The sequence below is a fragment of the Simochromis diagramma genome, unplaced genomic scaffold (genome assembly GCF_900408965.1).
Source record: "Simochromis diagramma unplaced genomic scaffold, fSimDia1.1 OVJJ01000402.1, whole genome shotgun sequence".
In the NCBI taxonomy this organism is placed as follows: Eukaryota; Metazoa; Chordata; class Actinopteri; order Cichliformes; family Cichlidae; genus Simochromis; species Simochromis diagramma.
In genome coordinates this window covers 1685390-1711461 of record NW_024386972.1, presented here as the reverse complement: position 1 = coordinate 1711461, position 26072 = coordinate 1685390, and the positions used below count along the sequence as shown (strand labels likewise).

General features: G+C 41.8%; 1 protein-coding gene across 2 annotated transcripts in view; it reads left to right on the top strand.

The window, feature by feature from the left end:
• Positions 1–26072, top strand: part of atrnl1b (attractin-like 1b) — a 77686-nt gene that overhangs the window by 7598 nt on the left and 44016 nt on the right. The window contains exons 7-20 of one of the 2 annotated variants that reach the window (XM_040039350.1): positions 994–1081; positions 1397–1658; positions 2143–2326; positions 2454–2608; positions 2769–2853; positions 4291–4505; positions 4664–4782; positions 5498–5630; positions 6656–6843; positions 7982–8195; positions 8290–8481; positions 16212–16445; positions 18032–18169; positions 20126–20219. In XM_040039350.1, coding sequence (XP_039895284.1) covers positions 994–1081; positions 1397–1658; positions 2143–2326; positions 2454–2608; positions 2769–2853; positions 4291–4505; positions 4664–4782; positions 5498–5630; positions 6656–6843; positions 7982–8195; positions 8290–8481; positions 16212–16445; positions 18032–18169; positions 20126–20219 — 2301 coding nt within the window. Of the gene's footprint in view, positions 1–993; positions 1082–1396; positions 1659–2142; positions 2327–2453; positions 2609–2768; positions 2854–4290; positions 4506–4663; positions 4783–5497; positions 5631–6655; positions 6844–7981; positions 8196–8289; positions 8482–9146; positions 16000–16211; positions 16446–18031; positions 18170–20125; positions 20220–26072 lie in introns of those variants that run through there. The other variant, XM_040039351.1, reaches the window with a different exon arrangement.

Below are 26072 nucleotides of genomic sequence, written 5' to 3'. Positions count from 1 at the left end.
CTGCACGCCGCTAATGCGTTAACGAGCTAACCGCACTAATGCGTTGGCGCCGTGCAGCCCTCGCATGGGGCTATCCGCGTTAACGAGCTAACGGGGATTTGCCGTGTTAACGCGGTTATGCTGTTAACGTCGTATTAACTAGATTAATGCTGACAGCAATAATTTCATTATAAATCTGGAAAATTATATAATGAGAGCCTTGAAACACCCCATGCCCCCCTTTATATTCATCCTGCTTGCTGCAGGTATCTCTGCAGTATAAAGTGGGAAGGCTCCCGTCATCCGTCAGCGAGTTGCTTAATTTAATCGCATCAGACTAAGTTAATAGTTTATCTGCAAATTTGAATGTAGTGTCTGTAGCTTTACTGTACATTGTTGTGTAAAACAAAGGGCAGTGGGTGGAGCAGCTACAAAGTTTGCTTTTCTTCTCGTCGAGGTTGTTGATCAGGTGGTTTGATGAAGGATTTCGGCCAGCTCTTGATGGTGATTACAGGAACAAACGCTATTGTTTTGGACGTGATAAAAATGTTTCATTCCACCTGAGCTCACAGTCTCAGTAAGAGCTCCGCCTCTTCACTCCTCGTGGGTTGTATGTAGAGAGACTGCGGCTCCACGTTAAAGCGTGACAGCATCATCTTCAGTGCTGCTGTTATCAGTCTTTTTGTTTAAAACCTGGGGCCTGCCTGGGCTTCATGCTGTTTTAATTTTGTATTCACACACACATGCTTCTAGATGTGTTTCTATTGCAGGTCTATGTGGGTGAAACACTCGCGCTTACACCGAAATGACGGAGCGCTACAGAATTTAAACTAAGCATCAAAGCAAAAAAAAAAAAGGATTTTTTAAAAATTTTATTATTGATCGATGAATCGTTGCAGGCATGTTATGAAGCCACAGTGGGACAAAAAGTGAATATGCAAAGGGCTTTTTTTCCCCTCTTTGGTGTGTTGGAGGTGCATTTAAAGTGTAAAATTCTGTTTCTTTTCTCTGCAGCTACAACCTCGAGAGTGGCATTTGGAACACAGTTCCCATCAATAGTGGCCCCGTGCCAAGATACGGCCACTCACTTGCTGCCTGCCAGGTAAACACACACAGATTTAGAAAACCACAACAGTGACTGGGAGGGAGGAATATTTGGGAGAAGTGGGAAGAAAAGCAATCAAATGTGGTTTCAGAAAAGAAAAGGTTGCTTTCAAACAGGAACTGCTTATTTCTTTGAGTAACTGAATGTTGTAACATATTCCAAACACAGAACTATTTTAAAACAACAGCAGGAGAACAACTTAAAATTATGGAGTTTAAAGCAAACGCAGGCTTGTCCTAGAGGCACATTTATGGCACGTTTAGAGATGAGTACATTCTTTAGCTTGCTAAATAAATGCCGCCCTGTGTTTAGGATGATATCTACATGTTTGGTGGAAAACTGGAAGCCGGCTGGGAAAACGTGACGGACGAGCTGTGGGTCTTCAATGTACCCAATCGGACATGGCAGCGGAGAAACCCTGTGGTCGGCCCACCGGCCCAAGCTCAGATATACGCCGTGGAAGGACACTCGGCCCACTGCGTCCCGCTGGACAGCGGCGAGACTATCATGCTCGTCATCTTTGGCTACTCCCCCATCTACAGCTATATCAGCAATGTTCAGGAGTACAACCTGAGTGAGTCACAGCTTTCAAGTGCAGACTCTTTCACGTTTTGTTTCTGCTTATCTATCAGCTCTCTGTAGCTTTCCCTTAGCACTGAGATAAATTTAAAAGCCCTGGCAAGCAAACCCAGTATGGCTGTGCTTCCAAACTGCAGTGGATGGTATCCACTCATAATTCTAGACTTCTTTGGGATCTTTTTTTTTTTTTTTTTTTCAATTTAAAACCTGCCAGCAAATACTTTGTGAATCCAAAAACACCATATTTCATGACTGAATTTTTGGATAGCAGAGTCTAAGTGTCCTGTTTTATTTCTTTTTTTTCAGTGTAAACAATAAAAAAGTATAAACAGCAGCCATGTAAACCATCCCTGAAAATCTGTGTTTGAAGTATCAAGATACAAGAGCCCAGCTGTCTGCTTCGATTCTATTAGGAGAGATCTAATTGTGTATATATATTTTTTCCCTATAAAAAACTTCTTCATATATTTTCTTTTTAGGGTCCAACACGTGGTTGGTGCCTGAGACCAAAGGTGCCATTCCCCAGGGAGGCTACGGCCACAGCAGCACGTATGACAGCGGCAGTGGCAGCATCTACGTTCATGGCGGCTATAAAGCTCTGCCCGCCAACAAATACGGCCTTGTCGATGACCTCTACCGATACGACGTGAACACGCGGACATGGTAAATCGACACAGTTGCGCTGCTCTTGTTGTTTCATTATGCATTCCAGACTATATGTGACACCGTGGGAGTTGCATATCTCCTTGGCACAGTTGTCCTTGACACGCCTGTCATGCACATGCTCCAGGTTCATTCTGAGAGAAAGCGGCTTTCCACGGTACTTGCACTCAGCTGTGCTCCTCAGCGGCACTCTGCTCGTTTTTGGAGGCAACACGCACAACGACACATCCCTGAGCAACGGGGCCAAATGCTTCTCTGCTGACTTCCTCGCCTACGACATCGGTAAGAATCCTGTTATTGTTAAATAGTCCTTTATTTATTTATTTTTAAATGTATCTCTCTGTTTCACATAAAATCAGAAGTACAATCAGATCCATCCGCTATGTTAACTGATAATCACACAGCGAATCCGAAATAGTCACGTACACCTTGTTTTCCTCAGCCTGTGACGAGTGGACGCTTCTGCCCAAGCCAGACCTGCACAGGGATGTCAACCGCTTCGGTCACTCTGCTGTGGTTAGTAATGGGTGAGTGTTTCTATTAGAATTTCTGTGTAGATCACCCAGATTGATTGTGAAATCAGGTTTGGTAGCTGTCCCTGTGGTGTAATCATGTTTTGTTTCATAGAAAATGCCCAGTTTTTCCCAGTAGTTTAATTTAATATATTCCACCGTGGTCTCGGCACTAATTTATCTTTAGAGTGGATGACTGGGTCTCTTTGTGAGCATTAAAAGCTTAATTTTTTACCATAAATTTGAAAAACAGTGTAAATAATAAAGAACTGTTCAATATCACAGCAATAACAATGTAATAAAATGACTTGCTTAAAAAAAGAGAAAGATTAGATACCGTATTTCCCGGACTACAAAGCGCACCCGAATATTAGCCGCACAAGCTAAAATCAGGGGAAAATCCTGTTTTGTACATACATTAGCCGCACCTGACCAAAAGCCGCAGGTGTTTCAATGTTGACTTATCATATGTAAGAGAATATGCACAAAGGGAATTGTCAGGAAAGAGATGGCTGTTTGGAGACACACCCCTTTTATTAATATTTTGAAAAACAAGTTATGGGTACATATTTGCACATGTAGTACATAACAGTAACCTACAGCACACCAGAAAAATAGATTCGGACTACCTTTTAGGCTCAGGTGCAGCGACACGGCTTTAACAAGAAGAAAAGTCAGTCACTCACCACCATCTTTCTCTTCTTCCTGAGCACTAAAACCACCAAAGTCCTCTTCTCCAGTGTCGGATACAAACAGGCTCAGGATGGCTTCGTCATCCACTCTCAGCTTCTTTCCTTCGTTGTCACTTTCAAAACCAAAGAAATCCTCATTGTCAGTGTCAGAGTCGAACACCCTCAGAAGGGCCGTGGCGGTGTCCTCCTCTCCATCATGCAGCAGTCCAGCCCTTCGAAATCCGTTGGTGATCATGGATGTTTTCACACTTTTCCACGCTGTCAGAATCCACCGGTGGAGTTGGGCATAACTTGCTTTTCGCAAGTTTATCGCCGCTCATCATCCATGCCTCCCACTGAACGCGTAGCGCTACTTTGAAGTTTGTTTTTCGCGCTACTTCGTACGGCACTACGTTGCCTGGCGGACGGACATGTGACTAACATACCACTCTTGAACCCCGATCCTTCCGCCAGGCAACGTAGTGCCGTACAACGGCGGAACAAACAAAACAAATCGTCTTACGATATGACAAAAATCATGGACAATCCATAGGAAAGCCGCACCTGACTAAAAGCCGCAGGGTTCAAAGCTTGTGCAAAAAGTAGCGGCTTATAGCCCGACAATTACGGTAATTATGTTTATCAATTTGAGCATGGCGAAATAGAAAAAATACTCCATAATTAAAAAACAAAAGTCCAGTTTATCTTAATTTGTTGGCTGTAGTTTACACCTTTTTTTTCCTTTTTCTTTTTCTACACTGTTTTCTTTCGTCTTGCTCAGGTCCATGTACGTGTTTGGGGGCTTCTCCAGTGTGCTGCTCAATGATGTGCTTGTTTACCGACCTCCGAGCTGCCAAGCCTTCTTGGCAGAGGAGGGTTGCGTGAAGGCTGGGCCAGGGGTCCGTTGCATCTGGAGCAGAGGCCGTTGTCTCCCCTGGGAAGTCAGAATGGCTAATAGCAGCCTGACTCCTGCTCCATTTTGTCCACCTAAAGCTGGTGAGAAGGACCACAGAACTTCTCCAGCCTCTTTTCACTTTCTCGTCACTACTTTATTTGTTGTTGTTAAAACTGCCTTCTTTCTAGAAATTGTATTTTACCCGTATTTACAGACTGACTCATGCACTCTTGTTGCTCTCCCTCTCATCTCTTTGTAGTTACAATGGACGAGTGGTGCTACAGGTTCTCAGACTGTGCCAGCTGTACAGCAAACACCAAGGGGTGCCAGTGGTGCGATGATAAGAAATGCATCTCAGCCTTCAGCAACTGTACCTCTGTAAGTGTTCCAACAGGGGGCAGCAGTGCACTGCTGATCTTGTGTTCAGCTCCCTGAAGCTGCCAAACGTGCACACAAGGACACATGCGCTTTTTAATACAGGTTTTGTGAGTCGACGACATTGGTATGATAATTTTGTGGTATTCAGGACTACATGGAAACATCACCTCATTGCTTAAGGTAGAAAAAGCCTTTGCACATGGACTGTATATAAAAGATGGACACGTCACCCGTTGGTCTCTAAAATCTGCATTTTTGAGGATTCATTAGTAGCAGTATTTAAAATATTTTGAACCAGAAGTAAGCATAGCAGGTTTAGTTGGCAGACTATATCCATAAAATGTGTGTGCAGTGCACAGGCACTGCCCGGACTAATTAACTAAATACATTTAACTGATTTAAACTGAAGGATGGACATCTTGGATTGCGTGAACAACAAACCAAGCTGTCTTATTTTTTAAATTTCAATATTAATGGTGAAAAAGCACCAACAGAGCAAACGCCAGTAAGACACCTTCCTATTATCTATATAAATCTGTATAAAACAAGTATATAATAAAGTGGGGAACTATTTATAGAGAACAAAAGCGTCTTTCATACCAGACTGTAAAGATTCTATTTAATGCTGTTAATTTAGACATTTTAACACGGCGGTCCATGGGGCTCTATCATAAAATGACACTTTCTCTCTTGATTCTTTTCTCTGCCGCTGCAGAATGTGAAGAACTTCACTGAGTGTCCTGTGCGGAACGAGCAGGTGTGCAGCAAGCTTGCCAACTGCAAGAGCTGCTCATTGAATCTCAACTGTCAGTGGGATCAGAATCACTCGCAGTGCCACGCTTTGCCCGGTAAGCTTTCCGTGCACACGAACACGCCACCTTATTAAACAGAAGCTTCGGATTTGGTTCTCACACATGCATGGCAGAGGATTTTTGGTAATTTCCAGGCAAGCATGTGGGAGACTGTGGGAGATGCAAGATAAATGCAGATATGTTTTAAAACTTAAACCTAATGCAGAGATGCTGAACAGTGTGAATACTCAACAGCCCTTGTAACATGAAACGGCCACATTGGTGGTTGTATTTACTGCGTCAATTAAGTGCGCTGACATTCAGACCTGAAGGGAAGCCTATTTCATTAATTAAATTTTTGCAGATGTTAATGACTCCCTACCAAGTTTACTTCTTCTGCCGCTGCTTGTACGGTTAAACCCAGTATCAGGGATTTGCAGAGATGTATTTTCAAGATGTCATCCCAATGTTGTTTATGAGGTCTGGCAGTGTATTTAGCTTACCTCTCACCATCTACCCCCCCGCACCCACCCATCGTGTTGTTGATGTTGACGCTGGCTGAATCTGAAGAGATAGTGCTGTCACTTTATCCATAATTTTCAGTTCACCAAGCCCTGTCGCCTAAGGGGAGTGCAGTGGGAGCTGAAAATAATATCTCTGTGTGTGTGCATGTGGGTGTGGATTTCTGATTCCTGAAAGGGAGCCGCTGATTGCACAAACAAAATGCACACAGAGCAAATGGGTGCAAATTACGCTCAAACAAAATCAGTGACACACACACACACACACACACACACACACACACACACACACACACACACACACACACGTTAAACCCTAATTCTTTAGCCCCCTGTGGTTTGTTATGCCTTCTAAGTTCTCTGTTTTCATTTTTCTTGGATTATGGTTCTCCCCGTTGAGCAGTACTTAACTAATATTATTCCATAGTTAATTATGTCGTTTTTAGCTTACGACACAATACAAATAATGTCAAAGTAGTTTTTCCTGATAAAGTTAAAGGACAGCAAGGTTTTCTTGGCCCGAGGTCATTAACTTCTCGACATGCTCTTTTGATCGTCCAGCTCAGCAGTGCAGTGAGGGTTGGAACCAGGTGGGTGATGCCTGTTTGAGGATCAACTCCAGCCGCGAGAGCTACGACAACGCTCAGCATTACTGCAAGAACCTCAATGGCAACATCGCCTCACTGACCACCTCCAAACAAGTGGACTTTGTGCTCGAGGAGCTCAAGAAGCTCCAGCAACAAGACAAGGTACGCTTAAATCAGTCATAAAGCGGGGATATTGTGTTTTATCCTTGCTTTATTGTCTGACAATATACATGTAGTACAGTATCTCACATTCATTTTGAAATATTTTCTTTTGCTAGAATTGCAGTTTACACCTTGGTGTTTAATTGAGTGAAAATAAAAGTGCATTTTAGCTGCTGGGGGAGCCTTTCTCTAACTCTGACTTATTGATTCTGAGACGATTTTGCCCCGATCAGTTTTCTGCAGCTCTATTGTTATCTGATTGCAGGCATTCTTCTAGCTTTCTTGCCTTTCAACCAATTATGGGGAAATAGTTTTCCACTATTCCAACATCTTGTCTCAGACTGTGTGGTTTGTACATAGTTTTGTTTCTGAGATACCGCAGCTGATGAATCAGACTGCGATAATCACTCATCACTTCTGCCTGCCTTACGCAGGGCTAATAGGGCCTCTGTGATTCTGTCTGATGGAATCATGTGCACTTACAGTATCTAAGACCTTGACTGCGTAGTCTGGTCTGCATTTAGTTTTTCTTTTTATCTGAGTAATTTTCCTGATGTCGCTCTAAGTTTACATATTTATTGCTCTGCTCTGTTTTGTTTAACCCTATGATGTGGCGCAGAAACTTGTTCACTGAGAGAAATCCAAATATTCACAGCAACATTACAATTAGAGCTTCTGCTTCTTTAATGGAAATGCGGTTTTGGGCATACTGGCTTCTTCTCATCCCTCGCGGCTATGTATTCTCCTTGCAGTGACAGAAAATTGTGGCATCTACTGATGATTTTAGTTTGGTCATGCCTGCTGTATTCATGAGAATGTCATTTCCTGTCAGTCTGCTGGGTTGAAACGCGGCTGTTTGTTCCAAACAGAACCTTGACATGCCTTTCCACATCATTTTCCCATTACATTAAAAGTTGAATCCTGAAGGCAAATAAGTAATCATATCTGTGAAATTATTCTCAGCAGACTTTTAATAGCATCTTTGGTTCCTAGGTGTAAATGCAGAAGGCAGGCTTTTTTCCCTTTTTTTGTTAATAGCAGGATGGAGTAAAAAAACGAGGCACTCTTATGAAATTTTATCTCACATTTGAATAGCTTTTCATCCCTTTGTGTTTAGACTTTTGCTGTTTTTCCACAGCGGCTGTCTCCCTGGGTGGGTCTGAGGAAGATCAATGTGTCATACTGGGGTTGGGAGGATATGTCTCCCTTCACCAACAGCAGTCTGCGTTGGCTGCCCGGTGAGCCCAGTGACTCTGGTTTTTGTGCCTACCTGGAGGAGCCACAGGTGTCAGGACTGAGGGCCAATCCATGCACTGCTACTGCCCACGGGCTCATCTGTGAAAAGGCTACTGGTGAGATGACCGAACACACAAGTACACTTCCTAAATATTGCATCTGCTTGAAAAGTTTTTTTCATGTCTTTTGTTTTGTTGTTTCTTTGTCCAGGCAATCCCAACCAGAGCACCCGTCCATCCTGCAAGAAACCTTGCTCGCTGCACACCAACTGTGCCAACTGCACCAGCCAGGCCATGGAGTGTATGTGGTGCGGCAGCGTGCAGCGCTGCGTCGACTCCACTGCATACGTCATCTCTTTTCCCTATGGCCAGTGCCTGGAGTGGCAGACTGGAGATTGCGTGGGTGAGTGACTGAACTTAATCTAGATGAGTCTTCTTTGAAGTCTGCAGTCCGGCATTAAGGTGGCAGACAATAAGCTTTCCCAGATTGGCTTCTGTAAGCAGTCAATATTCATCTCGGAGAGAAAAAAGGTTAAAGGAGGAAACAGGCTTAAAGTGGCGGGTGTCTGTGGCGGAGGGAAAATCGTATTAGTTTTCTGTGATTGGATTTGGAAGCTGTTTTTGGTTTGTAATGGCCAATTACTTTTGCATATAATCACACGCCAACTGTTAGATTTCCCTGTTGACCGAGCTGTAGATGGGCTCTTTATCATTAGCTGGTTTTAAGTAGTTTAAAGACAGTCTCACATCAAGAACAGTGATTGCAAATAACTCTGTGAATAGGAAGTGTGCATAATTAAAACGCCCAGACATGCACTACTGTAAAAGTGGATGTTTTTACATTGAAAGTCATTGAAATTTGAAATGGCAAAAACGAGCGTTTCATTCTGATAATTAAATGTTAAACGTTAGAATGGAATAAATGAACATCTGAAAAAAACTCAGTCAACTTCACTGAGTGATATACTATCCTTAAGTACTACGCCAATACAGCTGAGCTGGAAAACTGCAGTTCCTGCTTGTGCCGTTAATCCACATTTATTTATTTATATTTTGCTGTACTTTTAGGTTTTAATCCACCATCCAATACCATCGAAACCAAAGTTCAGGCTGTGTTAAAGAAGAAATCTTCCATTTCAAACCCATTATATATTACAGGAACTCTGTTTTTGACTTGCTGCATTCCCATTGTTTGTTAACAGATGTTTCGATATATCACTGCACCTGTTGCCCATTTTCCTATTAAAATATAAGAACTGAAAAGTGGGTCAAGACATTTGCACAGTACTATCGAGGGTATATGTCTGTCATTTATTTACAGTAGTGCTTCTTGTGACCGTCTGAGCTGTCACAAAATAAACACAAAGGGTCACAAAGCAATTAACAAGAAGTGATTTAAGAAAAAAGAAGTCCTCTTTATTAAACAGCGTCACTACTCTTTGTGATTTCCTATTTAGTCGTAGAAATGTCATTCAAATTTAATGATCTGGCAAGGTCTGACAAAGACAGTTTTTGCTTAAAATGCTCTCAGAGACGTGCTAATTGGATGCAAGTTGGCATATTGAGTTTTTAAAACTAAACTGAAAATATGTGCAGATGAAAAGGCTTAAAGTTTTGCTCTGTACAGGTTAGTTCTTTGTACACAGCCTGCAGCTGCAGGTCCTCTTATGATAACAAATATGAATACCTTTAATCATCCATTTTCTCTTTGTACAACACAGCAAAAAGAAAGGGACTTTCATCCTATCATGACATGACTGACAAACATGATTCAGCTGTTATTTTCCTGATGGTTGTATTGAAATGTGATCATACTAAGTACTAGACACGTACCAAGGTGAAACTGCACAGTAGTAAGTTGATTGGAAAGATCCTTCACATGAAAGTCGGTGTAACCGCTGAGGTCGTTGCTGTTGTGCTACGTGATGTATGCCTTTTGCCCACAGTTGTGTTGGATTGTAAAAACATCTCTGATCAGTTTAGCGAGTAATAAATTTAGGGAGCCCAGGAGTGCTGTCTCAAATTCATTTGAGTGTGCTAGTGTTGGGTGATGCAGAGATGTTTCTGTTCGCTGTGGATATTTGTCTTGAGGAATTAGTCCCTGTTGGCATGAAGGACAGAGAAGGTTGTCCTATAAATTGTCTCCGTATTTTCTCCTCTTTTGCTTTGCTCTGTCTGACTTTGCTCGTCCGTATTCACTCCCAGGGTTTCAATCACTGTTTAAGGCTTTTCTCACCTGCTTTACTTCTTCCTTGCTTATTTGGAGTGCATGGATATGTGCTCTAGGCTGAGTATGCTCCATAAATACATGCAAAACTACAAACCTTGGTCTAAAAAAACAGCTCTTTTCCTAGTTTTTTACACTGACTTCAAATGTGCAATTTGACTTGCACATCGAGTTTGCACATCAGGTTTTTGACATACACATCACTGTCATTTTGACTCTTTTGAACATCAATATAATGGACAAAGAATTAAAGGAACACTTTGAAAACACATATCTCAGTAGGGGCAAAATGATCATGATTGATGTCTGTACTGATATGTACTGGATAATGTGTTAGCAATGAAAAGATGCCTCATCTTTTCCTTTTAAATGAAAATGGTCGACCTACACAGGGGCTAAATTCAAAGATACCGCAAAAGTCAAAGTAAAACAGTGATGTGGCAGGGCCGTCCATTTAGCTGAAATTTTGTTGCAGCAATTCAAAATGGTTCTCTTAGTTTGTATGCCCCCCTACATGCTTGGATGCATACCTGACAGTGTCGGGGATCGTGCACCAGGGGGAACCCGGGACCCGCTGCACCATCGTAGGGTCTGACAGTGACAATGACTTCATCCCAATACCTAATGGTAGTCCGGGTGCTGTTGTCTAGCCTGTAGAGGTTTGTGCGTCCCTTCGTGGATATGCCTACCCAGACGTCACTGACCCACCATCAGACCAGTCACCCTAAACAATGTCACAGGCAGCAAAATGTTTCTACTTTATCTCTAGACCCTTTTACATCTTTCACATGTGCTTAGGGTGAACTTGCTCTCAGCTGTGAAAAACACAGGGTAGAAGTGGTGGACCTGCCAACTCTCGTATTCTACGGCAAATGCCATTCAGCCTACATGGTGCCAGGCAGTGAGCAGATGGCCCACTAGAGGACATCAGGACCTCAATCCACCCTCACACAAGAAGCCCGCCAGAGTAGACTGTCTAGAAGTGCTCATCCTGTTCCTCTTTGCACAAAGGAACCAATGCCAGCCCCGTGCATGGGTTATGGACCTTCTATGGCCCTGTCTAGTTCCTTCAGAGCAACTGCCCATCTCCTAGAATCTTCTCTGTGTTCTTGGATCTGTGCTGGGAGACACAGCAGTCCATCTGCCAGTAGCATGTGAAAATGAAAGTGTAACTTTCATTTTTTCTTAATCAATTTATATCAACACAATGTCTCTAATTTTGACTATTTTTGAGCAAACTATTTATTTATTTATTGATTTATTTTACTGTAAAAACAGCCTAGAAGATAATACCAGAGATGTGTCAATTTAGCTCAAAGTAAAATGAGGTCATTGTTCTCAAAAATGCCCAAGTCATTTGCTTTTGTGCTCAAATGGCTCATCCGTATCTCTTTGCAAGTACCAACAGTAGTTGCCCGTCATGGTCGGATTAAATTTTCCCTGATATTGGTTTTCTATCACTTTCATATCTCGATGAAATCCTTCCTGGTGCCCATTGGTGACATCACACAGGTTTGGTGGAAACAAAGTCAAGATGAGAATGTTAATAAGAAAAAAAAAAAAAAAAAAAAAGCATCTTCAGTGACATTCATGCGCTCATTCGGTGATTCATTTTCAGCATCTTATCCACAAGCTCCTCGTAATTCTCTGCTCTGTGATTGCCATGAAAATTCTGGACGTCCTGCAGGACAGTTATGGTTGAGACCAAACGTATTTTATAAATGCTGAAATGCATCACCGTTCCTGTTCAGTCATCCCAGTAGTCCAAAACTTGGAATATCAACTATAAAAAACAAAAAACACCCAGGATGTGCTAGTCGTAGGTTTTTAGATTTTGAATAGGCAAGTGAAATGTTTGTAAGTACAGGTGAAAGGATCCCAGGTATGTGGTATCTTTTGCTTGCTGGGCTGCTTTGAGATTTTGCTCTCTGTATGACCTAAGCAGCTTCTTACTTTGCTGAGGGGATGCACTCTAAATGTATGTCCTTTTAAATTGATTATTTAAAGATCTCATTTGTCCACACTTCATCTTCCCTGATCAAACAACCTAACAAAACCTGGGGTCATCTGTGCTATGAGTTCGCGGTCTGTCCGCTTCATTATGACAGACCAGAAGAAAGTCCTTCAAGCTGTGAGTTCATTTCAGGCAAAATTCTAAACAGGCAAGGCTCACAGAGTTTTCTGTGGTCTTTAATTCAGTCTTTTTTTTTATATTGGATCAGGCTTTTCCGCTCACTCAAGCTAACAGCTTCCATTCTTTCACAATGAATTGAATCTTTTAGTTAAGTACTGTAGTTTAGCAGCTGCTCTGTCATTTTTTTTTTTTTTCAAGCAGAAGTGGAATTGTCAAATATTCCTACTCTTCAGATGCTGCTTTCTGTGGCCTATGTTGGTGAGAGTGGCAGCCATGGGTCAGAATGGAAGGTTGCTCTGTAATTACAGGGTTGAAGGTTTGATCCTCTAGCAGATGTGATAAAGTGTACATGCTGGTGCAGATGCAGTCACGCTGCAGTTTTTCTGTGAATTCCACATTCTAGTATCCTCACTAGTGGGCTGTCCACTTTGTACCCTGCCTCTCATCTGGGTTAGAGTTAATTAATAACTCATTTGAGAGCTTTACACAATATGTTATTTACATTTAAATAGCTAAATAGCTCATCTTATCCTTTTATAAGATGCCTTGGTTTTTACTCCATTTGGTTTAAGAAGCACTTGGCTGTGGCACAAGCTGTAAAGCAGCATTTGAAGTCTGCACAATTGGAGGGATACTTGTGATTGACACAGAGCTGTGTAATTTCCTTCCTAACACTGCTTTCAGATCAAAAGCAGATCGGATACTGAAGCAGTAGGGTTATCACGATGATCAGTAGTCTGTGAAATCAAAGAAGAACAGTTTGAAAGCTGCGAAACAGCCAGCCAGCATAAATACTCACAACTCTGAAGAGAAATGTGGATAAATGGATCTTATAAAAATTTTAACATCTTGAATTTGGCCTCGAACGTCACACTTAACTGGAGTTTGTGACTGAATAAAAGTCTGTGCAAAAAGTCTGGAGCCCACCCCTCTTTTCTTCATATTTGGGTTCTAAGTGGTCTTAACTAATAGTTCTCCAGGCTTTCTGGACATTTGCTGCATTTTCACTTATTTCTTTCAAAGCAAAACATCACCACTGTCTTGACCAGCAGCAGTGCCTCATCCTGAGAGCAGTTTAATCGCGTCATAAAAATGGCACAAGGACTGTCGTGAGCATGCTTCCTGCCACACGAATTACCTCTTCCACATTGGCTGTGGATGTTAAATGCGCACTTTTTAATATGAATATATGAAACTATCTGGCCCCCGTGACTGTTTTAATTTTGTTGACCAATAATATTCATCGTAGTTCTTGTCAACAACCATTTTTTTTCTCTGATGAAAACAAGATGATAAATACTAACGCACCAGGACCAAACCTGTGATAAAATGTGTTGACACTTTCGTCACCAAATAAAAACAAGATAAAAGTGTTCTGGACAGATGAGATCTAATTAAAACTAATTAAGTTGCGTAGAAAGGCGGGACAAGTTTACTTCTGATTGGATCACTTCGAAACTCCTTGTGCAGCAAGGTTAGAGACACACATTTGATCTGATCCTGAGAAACGGAGTTGGAGTGAGAGGTTCAGCTCAGTGACTACAGGCCAGTGGCTCTAACACCAATAACCATGAGGTGCCTGGAGAGCCTGGCCCTCAAATACATCAAAGTCACTATTCCACCTACTCTGGGCCCATGTCAGTACACAGACAGAACCAGCATCAACAGATGATGCCATTCCCATCACCTTCTACACCACATGCACCGCCTGAAACCACAGCGAACATTTAATACCACAGTTGGTCAGGATGGGCCCCCACTGCTCCTCAATCCTCTCCTTAGCACAGGAGCCCGACAAGGCTGTGTTTTTAGCCTTTTCCTGTACTGTCTGTATGTATAAGACTGCATAAATGTCATTGTTAGGTTTGTAGATGAGACGGTGGAAATAGGACTGCTCACTGGTGGGGATGAGTCTGGCCACAGAGAGGAGGTTTAGAGGCTGACAGATTGGTGTACTGAAACAATCTGGCTTCTAACACCACAAACACCAAAGAACTAATAACTGACTTCAGGAAAAATCAGAATGTTGACTATGTGACATACTGGGGAACCTGTCTGGGGTGTACTCCACTTCTTGTCCCATGGCAGCTGGGATAGGTTCCCCTGCGACCCTAAATTAACTGAATGGATGGATGGATGCACGCAGGGATCAGGGATGGACACAGGGCTGGATCAGAATGCCCAGATACCATTGAACGTAATTGAGAGGATGTACAGAATACACACAGCCTTGTTAAAAGAAAAAAGCCCAAGATAGACTGTAATTCCTGAAAACTATGAGAAACATAAACCTGTCTCAAAACCTTCTGGTGTCTTTCTGCTGGCACACTATTAAAAGTGTCCTCCTTTGCAGCATGCTGACACGGTAAGGTAACAGCTATGAAGCGGACAAGAAAGGGACTGCGGAACGTCATAAAAGCTGAACAAAAAGATCACCAAGACACAGTTGCCAGCACTTGGAGACGTATACACATCGTACTGCTTGCAGAAAGTACTCTGAATCCTAAGGGACGCATCTAAAGTGTTTGAATATCTGTCCTCAGGCGAGCGTTACAGGTCCATCAAATCACAGACGACAAGATTAAGACACTTTTTATCCCAGATACATCACAACACTGCAGATGTTTCAGTAAACTTCGTCAATTTTCAATGTATCCAGCAAAATATAAAGGAAGTGAGGCGTGGCACAAGCTCCTTATGTTTCTCTATTAATTCAGGGTTTTTGAGGAAACCTGAGTCAGGCTGTATATGCTGTGATGATGAAAACTGGTGATGCAGGATGAAGAGAATCTTGTTTCTCGGGTGCAGACAGAGTCATAATCAACATCCACTTAACAGAGCATATCTAGGCATCAGATTTAGTTCTTAGATATTGATTTATCTGTCAGAATCCAAGTGAGAGACGTGATTCATGTTTTCGTGGCAGATTTTGTGCTTCAACATGCTTCTTGTTGTGTGGCAAGACAAAAGTCCCCATCCAGCTGCTGCTTTCTTTTCTCAGAAGGACGTGTTCCTGAGAAATTCGCCACTTACGTCTTGTCGTCAAAACAATCTTAAATGGCCTTACTTTGTGCTTATTGCTCTTGTGTTGTCATGGTTTCACATCCATTAGTGGAATAGCTAGAGATTTGTTTGACATAAACTGAGGTAAAAGCACTCAGTGTTTGTCTCCTTAAAATAGTAGTGGCATTTTCTCCGCTAAAGTGTCTGTCTGGCAGGCGAGTAGTGGCGCTCAAACAGTTTAGAGGCCTGAAAGTTCATCTCTCAACTGACAAAAACGGCATCGCTCCCTTGGGTTTCTAAGCTTTTTGTGCGGAGCTACTTCACACATCACACTTAATCCTTTTGTGGGACTTTTTCTCAAATCAAACTTTTCAGGGGCCTTGGTTATCTGACGCATTTGCTCTCATTATACAAGCGTTCTCAGACTGCGTCAGGTATTAAACGCTCAGCAAGTTGTTTCGTATCCTTTTATCTGTGTTTAGATCTGTTGTCCTGCCACCTCACTAGATAACCTGTCCATTGCCTACAAATGCTCAGAAATAAATTAGGGTGACTAGTACAAAGGATAGAATTCAACAATATGCATATAAAAGCAACATTGTTCAGAATTTAGTCTGCTCCAGCATTAAGCCTTCGGTGCTGTGGCTGATGTTTTGTTTTTGTTGTTTTATCATTGTGTTGTGATGACTCTAGTAAAATGGAATGGAAAAATGATGGCAGTGGTGGTGGGTTAAAACATACAATTACCTGCATTTTTCCTCTCCTGCAGCCCAGAACTGTTCAGGCCTGCGGACGTGTTCTCAGTGCTTGGAGCAACCTGAGTGCGGCTGGTGCGGAGATCCCACCAGCACAGGAAAGGGCCTGTGCATGGAAGGTTCGTTCCGGGGTCCCATGAAAAGACTGGCGAAGCAGGGCCACCAGGGCCCGTCGCACGACATGAGCCTGGAGCCAGGCATCTGCCCCAAAGACAAAGGCTACGAGTGGGCCTTCATTCAGTGCCCCGGTGAGTGCTAAATTTCCTGTCAAGCTAACTGAAATTACAAACCATCTGTCATGTCAAGTGAGAGATTATTACCTATTGGAGGTCACTACTTAAGCTTAGGGGGAAAAAAAAACAACAACAAAAAAAAAAAAAAACGCTACCATGGATTCCTGTTACAGCCTCCCTATGCAACTAATCCGTCCCTGCTGATTCCATGCAACCTTATGCCGGTGTGACGTTTCATGCTTTCATGAAGCCCCTGTCCATACTGCTATGTTATGTAAGATGATAATGTAGCCACTGTAAGTTGTAAACTGAGAATGTGAGCAGCGCTCAGCAGCTCGCAGGTTACTTAAAAAAACCTCAAGAAATCAGATATTTGTGTGAGTTTTGGTAAGTCTAGAATGAATTAAAAGACTTGTAATATTTTGCCCAATTAGAGTTTTACGCCTCTAGGCTTGAACTCCACCATCATTATGTCTTTTTCTCAGTTGTTCACTTTTTATAGCATGGTGCCTCCGGCCGCGGTTGCTGCCATCGTGGACCCATTAGAGTTTTGAATTGTCTGTCCATCCTTCCCAAACGCTCTCGTTAATGCCTTGAGGGACTTTCTTCAAATTTAGAACAGACCTGTATTTGGACTCAAAGATGAACTGATTCGATTTTAGTGATCCGTCGTCAAGGTTGGGGTGACCTCAAAAATTCATATGATTCACACAAATGTCAAGTAGGATTTGGGCATTATTGAACACCACATCTCAGGGACAGAAGGGGAGATTGTGGCCGTATTTTACATTTGCCATAAACTGAACTGGTGACACTAATGGATACCCACCTTGAAACTGTTCTGCTTGGCTAAAAATGCACATAAAGTATTCATCTTTCCAGTTACATGCTATTTAGCAAGTCAGTTCAGTTTCATTTATATAGCATCACATCACAACAATTAGCGTCTTGGTGTGCTTTATATATTAGGGTAAAGACCCTTTAATATTAGAGAGAAAACCCCCAACAATCAGATGACCCCCCCCCGATAAGACAGCACTTGTTTTAAACAGAAAACGCCTCCTGGCAGCCTAGGCCTATTGCCATTAAGGTAGCATTGCTTCTTTCATGGCTGCTACTTTTGTTCCAAGCATAATAATTTTTAGCAAATTACTTCAACAACTGCTCGATAGCGCGAGCACTTCTATTTACCGTCAGATACAGGTAGTTTAAGGAGTGGACGTTATCCATCCTAAAATATCGGGGGTCATACTGATGCATAGTTTCTTACATGCTCACTGTGTCCACACGCTTTGTCTGAAAAATCAGTAACAACAAGGTTAATCTGCAAATTGTTGAATAGATTAACTTCAGGTTGATTAAAGGATTAAACTATTACAAATATTACAAATATTTTAAAAGGCAGGTCTGGATAAAATAACAAGTCAAACAACAAAAAGCTTTTGGATTTCTAGGATGCTATAACAACTCACATATGACAAAGGCAGCTTATGAATCCAAGAATATCTGCTTGGGTTGTCAAGTTAATAAATTTCCTATAATTTTTCATTTTTCTTGCTGTGACAAAGCAGCAGAATGAACTCTTCTGTCTTTTTTTGCAGCATGCCAGTGTAACGGCCACAGCACGTGCGTTAACGGCAGCGTTTGTGAGCAATGCCGTAACCTCACCACCGGTCCTAACTGCGAGACCTGCATGCCTGGTTACCATGGCGACCCGACCAATGGCGGCAAATGCCAGGGTGAGTGCCGCATCACAACAGACATTGGTTATTCTGCATGCATACGACTTAATGGCTCCACTTGTTTTTGTTGAAGCAGTCGAGTGATGTACTTTAACCCTCCCAAGCATGTTCTCATCATCGTTATAGATTTCATTGCAATGCAGGAGATCAGCATTATGAAGTTTAAATGATACAACACAGAGTGCCTTCTCTAGGTTGCTTTAATTTGACTCAACCTGCTTTGTGTAAGTGATAATTAAGCTTTTTAGAAGGATGTGGCCTGCTTTTTGAATTCTAATTGATGTAATATGTGGTGAATATGGTGTAATGCAAGTTGATAACCAACAGAGGGCACTATTGAGTGTTGATAGTGATAATTTGCCCACTCATGTTTGATTAATGACATGCAATATGTTGGTTTCCTAAACAGGCACTTTCCACCCATGGGATCCAAATACTTTAAATTTACACTGTGAACATGCACACAGCCTGACACACACACACAGCTAGGAAGGGGGAAAATTGATGCTTTAAGCTCAACTTAATACAAACTTCAACACATGCAGCTCAGTAGCCTAACTGCTTTACCAGTTTTCTGGGTGTGGTGCTCTTTCTTGATAGAAAACCTCTTTTGATTGAGTTTTTGATTAGCTCATGAGGGAGATTTATTATCCCAGTCTCCTGCCCAATGGCGAATAAATTTTTCTTAAGTGACTGCAACCCATAAATTATGCTGAATTCCTGTTTTCTAAGCCAAAACACATAATGTCTGCTGAATTTATTGTGGAGAGTCGATGTGAACGCAGTACAGGAATGAGTATTAAATCAGATACACAATGATCACACTAGTATCTGATAACTGTCTTGGCTTGTGTTTCTTAATGAATGGATCACAGACTGGCTGAAGGCTGGGAGTACAGGCTCCTTGTTGAGAGGAGATTTAGCTGCACTCAATGGTTATGAGACATGAATAGCATTCCTGAGAAGTTACATGTGGGGTTTTGTGTGACTCGCCAGACATGGGAGACAGAAATTTTGTGGGAGCTTTACAGTGTCAGATACCATATGTTGCTGCTCAGGCTAAAGCTGTGAGTTGTAAAGTGAAACTGCACCAGTGAATACCTGTCACTATTCTCCTCATTCTCCTGGAGCCTGAGGACAAAAAAAAAAATCATAATTTGTGATAGGAACATGTGAATAAATTCACAGTGAGGAGAACCACATCTAATGTGGCTTTCACATAGTAAAATTAAATCCCCGTATCGCCAGCTGTCAATAACAAGAAGTGTTGGAGGAAGTGTCAGTATACTCAGTTAAAAGCTTTCCAGTCTCCTAAAATATTCATGCCATGCTGGAAAGGGTGCACTACTTGGAAAGGAGGGAGGAGGATCCACTGGTCCTTCAGTAATGCACCTTTTCAGTGTTTTAATGATTACTGAACTGAAAAGAATTGGTCAGTGTTTTTTTTTTTTTTTCCTTCTTTTTTTTTTTGTCCTGCAAAAGCAAACCTGAAAGGCTGTCACAGTAGAAGCACTTTAGAAGCCAATTCACTCATCTGTCACACATCTATTGCAGCACTTTCTGTATTCTCTACACACACACAGACACACACGTACATGCCTAGCGGGTATCTTAGCCTTTGTTTGGAGGTGGTGGTTCTCCTTCATGTCTTTGAAGTTCAGCCAGTCTTTTGGGAAATACATTTGTTTACCATCTTACCCAGATCAATATCAATTCCCCCCTCTGTGCAGTCTTACCTGCACAGGTTTCAAATGTATAACTGATCACATACAAGTGTACAAATCCAAACCAGCCATGTGTTTACTGTATCAAGTTTTTTTTTCTTTTTTGTTCAGGTTTGATATTGATCATTTCTGTTCTTGTACCTGTCTTTTTTCCTTTTCCTTTTCTTTTTTGGCTTTGCTACTCTCTGTCTTCCCAACCTTCTTTTCCATCTGGTTTTGCCTGTTACAGCCTGCAAGTGTAATGGTCATGCAAGTGTGTGTCAGGTGTTAACCGGCAAGTGTTTCTGCACTACCAAGGGGATCAAAGGAGACCAGTGCCAGCTGTGAGTATATTGGTCACTTCTCGCTCTCTCACACTCACTCATACAAATTTTGTTCCTGAAATTTAACAATGGAAGATGCACTGACTGCTTCCATCATTTTCCACTATGTGTATAAATGCACTAGATAGCAGGGCTGTTTTTTGTTTTTTCCTTGTAGCTACTTTTGTGCTTTGTTCATACCGAGGCTGATGACTTGTAGCTGGTTCTGAGCTTTGGGTTGCTTTAGATTGATCCGCTTTGCCTTTGTTAGCTTCTTTAATATGTCTGTATTCATCTGGGTGAAGGTGACTGAAGTGTCTCATTAAGTTTATTGTTATGAGCGTTTTATGTTTACTTTGGACAACTTTGTGTCTTCACTCTCAGTAAGGAGCTTCCACACTAATGACATGTTAGCGTGTGACTGCGAGTGTGCAGCTGTGTGCCTGCGGTGCTGGGTGCGTGTTGTGCGTGAAATGGACCGGCCTGTAATCGGACACACGTGAGGATGATTGGCTGTTTACGGGTCAAGACTGAAAATGCTGGAAATCAGCTGATTTCGGTTTGTGGCTGGTTGAGGTTGATAACAGAATAACAAGATAAAAAAAATAATGAAAAGTATCTGATTATATATATTCCTATTAAATCCACAATAGAAAAATACCATTTAAGTGATGGAAAAAAAGTTGCTGCCTGATTACTGGTGACTGTTTACCCGATGAAGATCTGGGTTGAAATCTCGCCTCTTTTCAGTGCACTCAGTTTTTAGGAGCTGTTGTCCCATTATTTATGACCTGCGGCTGACCTCATTGTAGTACTTGCTCTTTTGGCTGAGTTTTATTTCAGTATCAGAAAGGTCAGCTCAGAAATACCAACAATGTTCCGACTAAACTCCACTGACTCACGGTAATGTGTTCAGAGCGATTCTCTGAACAACATAAGCGTGTCAGTAATCACTTGGGATGGAGCCTTGAAGATGTGCTTGAGGCTGTTTTAAAGAAAACAAGTGAGGTACCCGGCTGTAGGAAAGCACTATGTGCTTTCTTCATGCTTTTAAAAAATTGTAATTTGTCTTTACAGACACACAAATTGAACTGCTGATTGAGTTAAACCAATCCTAGCAAAACAACATTGTTGCAAAGTAGAGTAACAGGTAGCTGGTTACCTAAAAGAGGTCTTTCTTGACAAACAAATAATTAGCATGTTAAAAATATTGAATTTCTGTGGTGAAGTGGATCAGTGTGTTTGTGTAATTGTTTAATTTGGCCCCCGTATTGCCGTCATGGACAATTCCAAAAGACATTAAAAGGCATTAAAACAATTACTTTGGTTGATTTTAAGTCATTATATAGCCTGACTTTCACCAGCCATTTTTAAAATGATTTAATGGGATTTTTTATTACATGATTTATCTCCTGCAGTGCCTCATGATTTTCATAATATAGTTATGAGGATTGATTTCTGACCAATAAGAACGGCTCAATTTCTCCTCATGTCGAGGCTTAGATGCTGATGCTAATGGCCCTGTGGTGTAAAAACAGGCAGTTGGCACTATTTGCCAGGAACTCTAGCCCCAAGGTGATTTCTGCTGACACAGTCGAATCCACTCGCGTAGGAGGACCATCTCTTAGCTGTCTGCTTTCCCAGTTGTAAGCATAATGGAGACTGATATTTCTGATAACCCTAATGCAATAAGCCTTATGGATGGGTCAGCGGCAAACATATGTGTGCTTACGTACACACTCACCCACAATCTAATGATTTTCTTTCTCTCTCCAAAGTCACCCAACACTCCTTTGTGTTTTGATCAAAATGAGATAATCCCCCTCCTGCTTTTCTGCTTTTATAATTCTCTTTGAAAACACAAGGAAAATAATGCACGATCACAATATACATGAAAAATTAAAAACATTGACTAGAAGAATTCATAAAGGTTATGGGAATAAGAGGGAAAGACTGCAGAGAAATCAAAGAAGAAAGAAAGAAAGACGGGCTACAGGAGAGCGAGACCTTTCCAAACCCTCAGTGCTTTCAGTCAACATTGAGAGCAAATAACTAACACTTTGCACAATTGGAAAAAAATGTCACATTGATTTCTGCTACTAGATTTAATGTTGTGCAGTGCAGTACAGTGTAGTGTTATACTCAGATAGCAGGTGGATAACAGTTAATAAAAGCAACTCATTTTCTCATTTACTGCAGAATCAGACTCGAGTATCAGAACAGGCCAGGCAAAGCTTTGAAGCCAGCTTCGAGAAGATCCTTGTAGCTGTTGCTGATTATCACCTTGAAATTTCAACAATACTAAAAAAAACTCCCAAAACAACACTTCTAAAGTGAGGGCACTCTGTTATTTTGTAGGTTACTTTGCCGTTATGCTCATGATGGCTACATTCAGACATACTCATGGCAGTGTCTGTGTCATTGACAGCTGTCAGACATATTTTGCCATATGTGCAAAGACTTGCTGCACTTGTCAGTGTCCATTGAGCCCATGAACTCCAACACGATGTAAACACGTTAACCACACTGAGGGAGCTGCCCCTTCTCTGCATTTGTAAACTGTGGATGTGTGCTGATAGCAGTGAGTGTGTGTATCAAAACAAAGACACACACTTTCTTGGTGGGCTGAACCTCACAGCAGCCCACATTTTGTCAAATAATGGGATAAAAGTGCTTTATTAAACGACTAAGTTAATTTATTCATATAGGACATTTAAATCACAAGATTCTTCACATCAAATAAAACAAACAAACAAACAAAATGAAACGCTACCTGAATGCGAGTATAAAAATATGAGTCTTTGGCTCTGCTTTGAATGAATCCGCTGGGCTCACAGATCATAAACTGGGGGGCAAAGAATGGGCTGCCATGATTACAAAGGATCTGTCACTTTTAGTTTTTAGTCTTAGATCAGCAGAGGTGTAACATGAGAATTTTGTATAACCAGATAAGAAGTAAAATTTTATTTATATAGCACATTTCTAGATAAGAGATCACAAAGTGCTTTACAAGGTATAGACACAGATTAAAAAGACAAAGTGCAGTCAAAAGTTAACAAAATGCAATTTTAAAAAGATGTGTTTTTAGCTGTTTTTTAAAAGTAATCAGTGAATCAGCAGATCTTAAGCTTTTCAGCAGCATTCTGCACAAGCTGTAGATGATCCATGGAGGGATTGTTTGAGGCAAGTGAAGAGGTGAATTGCAATAGTTTAAAATAAAAATAAAATAAAATATAAATCTCAATCTCTGACTTAGATATAACAGGATGAAATGTACTCTTAACTGATGAAAACAAGATCTAAGGAGATGCTTACAAACATGCAGAACCACTGACAACTCCCCACGCAAAACAATTCCCAGGTTTTTTTTTAATAGATTGGTTAACATAACAGAAGAGTGAACCCAGATTTTAAATAACAGGGTAGCAGGGGCGACAATTAAAACTTTAGAAAAACACTGAGGTTTAAAAGTGATATAAAGCTGAATATCATCAACATGCCAGGTTTTTAAAAAATTGTTGGTAAATGATCTTAAATGCAGATATAAAGGAAGTAAATACAGTGGGGTGCAAAAGTTTGGGCAACCTTGTTAATAGTCATTATTTCCCTGTATAAATCGTTGGTTGTTACAATAAAAAATGTCAGTTAAATGCAATGAGATGAGATAGCCTTTATTTGTCAGTTGCAGGTCTTTTGCCCACAACCGAGATGACAGACCTTGCCGACCTTACATACAATACAAACATCACATTGGGGAAACGGGTCAGGCCAGGTAGCGAGGAAAAAAACATCGAAATGTGCAACACAAAAGGATAATACAGGAATGCACAGGTATCAGCACACCATAGCACAATAAACACAGACAGCAACATGGGAAAGTGTTCCAGTGTGTACATCTGATCTGGGACCGCTGCAATCTTCGACTGCGCCTCCAGCTGTCCCGATGTCCACATCAGAGGGGAGGTAAGCGTTGGAGGTGGCGTTGGATAGGGAGGGTGATGCGTCAGTGAGTGCTTATCAGTATCAGTATATGTATGTGTGTGCGCGTCCATAGTTCAGCTGAGACAGTGTCCTTCACCCCGCCAGGCTAAGTAAACAGTCTTCCAGCCAACCCAGGTGGCCTTGCAGGGAATGGGAAGGAACAGACTCAACACAGTCGTTATCAGGGAGTTTTTGTTCGGCTCCAGCCTTGAGCCCACAGCTGGCGCCGAAGGGGTAGCCGCATTATGATGGTGATTTTTCTTTTGCAAACAACTCATGAGAATTTCAAGCTGTTTTTAACACTCCGACACTGGTCTCTCAATCTCCTGTTGGATAGCCGCGAGTTTCTCCGTGACGTTATTATTATTATTACCATCGATTCTGTGGTCTTGTCACTCTTTTGCTCACATAGCAGATTCTGAGACCTCACGACCGCAGCCAACTGATCCAAGATGTAATCCAGCTTCCGCCCAGAGATGTTGTTCTGAGTTGATTCTTTCCTGATGTAATCCAAAATACATACGCTCAGAGGTCTTGTTCTGAGCATTCACTGCAGTCGTAAGCGCCGCCAAGCTCTTAACCATGCTGCCTTCAGTGAGCCCTTTCTGAGAAGTCGCACCTGTCGTTCCAATCCCAGCGGGGCAGCCTTGTGGGGGTTTGAACAGCTGGTTCCGCTCTCTTAATTCTCCGATAAGCCAGGGCCAAGCCAGCTCCGATCAGCAAGAACCCTGTTATCATGGTTCCGAATAGGTAGATATCTTCAGCGTCCTCGATCGACAGTCCCGCCAGGCACACGATCCTCTGCCACTCGTCCATCGTGTATCCGGCAGGGAAAGTCCCTCCAGGGCACTTCTCGTCAAAGGGTGTCAATAGCATTCAGAGACCAGTTGATCAAATCCATAATTCTCTTTTAGGTTATTGACACAGACTGTGAGAGAGTGTTCCAGGGAAAGTAATACAAAAAAGACACGAGACTAGACAAGGACATAAGAACTAGCAGGGAAGATAAGGGAGAGGAGAAAAAGTGCGTCCGCCTCCTCCGAGAGCCAAAGAAAGAATATATCATATAGGAGACACACACACAGTGATATTTGAGAAGTGAAATGAAGTTTATTGGATTTACAGAAAGTGTGCAATAATTGTTTAAACAAAACCAGGCAGGTGCATAAATTTGGGCACTGTTGTCATTTTATTGATTCCAAAACCTTTAGAACTAATTATTGGAACTCAAATTGGCTTGGTAAGCTCAGTGACCCCTGACCTACATACACAGGTGAATCCAATAATGAGAGAGTATTTAAGGGGGTCAATTGTAAGTTTCCCTCCTCTTTTAATTTTCTCTGAAGAGTAGCAACATGGGGGTCTCAAAACAACTCTCAAATGACCTGAAGACAAAGATTGTTCACCATCATGGTTTAGGGGAAGGATACAGAAAGTTGTCTCAGAGATTTAAGCTGTCTGTTTCCACAGTTAGGAACATATTGAGAAAATTGAAAACCACAAGCTCGGTTCAAGTTAAGGCTCGAAGTGGCAGACCAAGAAACATCTCAGATAGACAGAAGTGACGAATGGTGAGAACAGTCAGAGTCAACCCACAGACCACCACCAAAGACCTACAACATCATCATCTTGCAGCAGATGGAGTCACTGTGCATTGTTCAAGCATTCGGTGCACTTTACACAAGGAGATGCTGTATGTGAGAGTGATGCAGAGGAAGCCTTTTCTCCGCCCACAGCACAAACAGAGTCGCTTGAGGTTTCCTAAAGCACATTTGGACAAGCCAGCTTCATTCTGGAATAAGGTGCTGTGGACTGATGAAACTAAAATTGAGTTATTTGGGCATAACAAGGGGCGTTATGCATGGAGGAAAAAGAACACAGCATTCCAAGAAA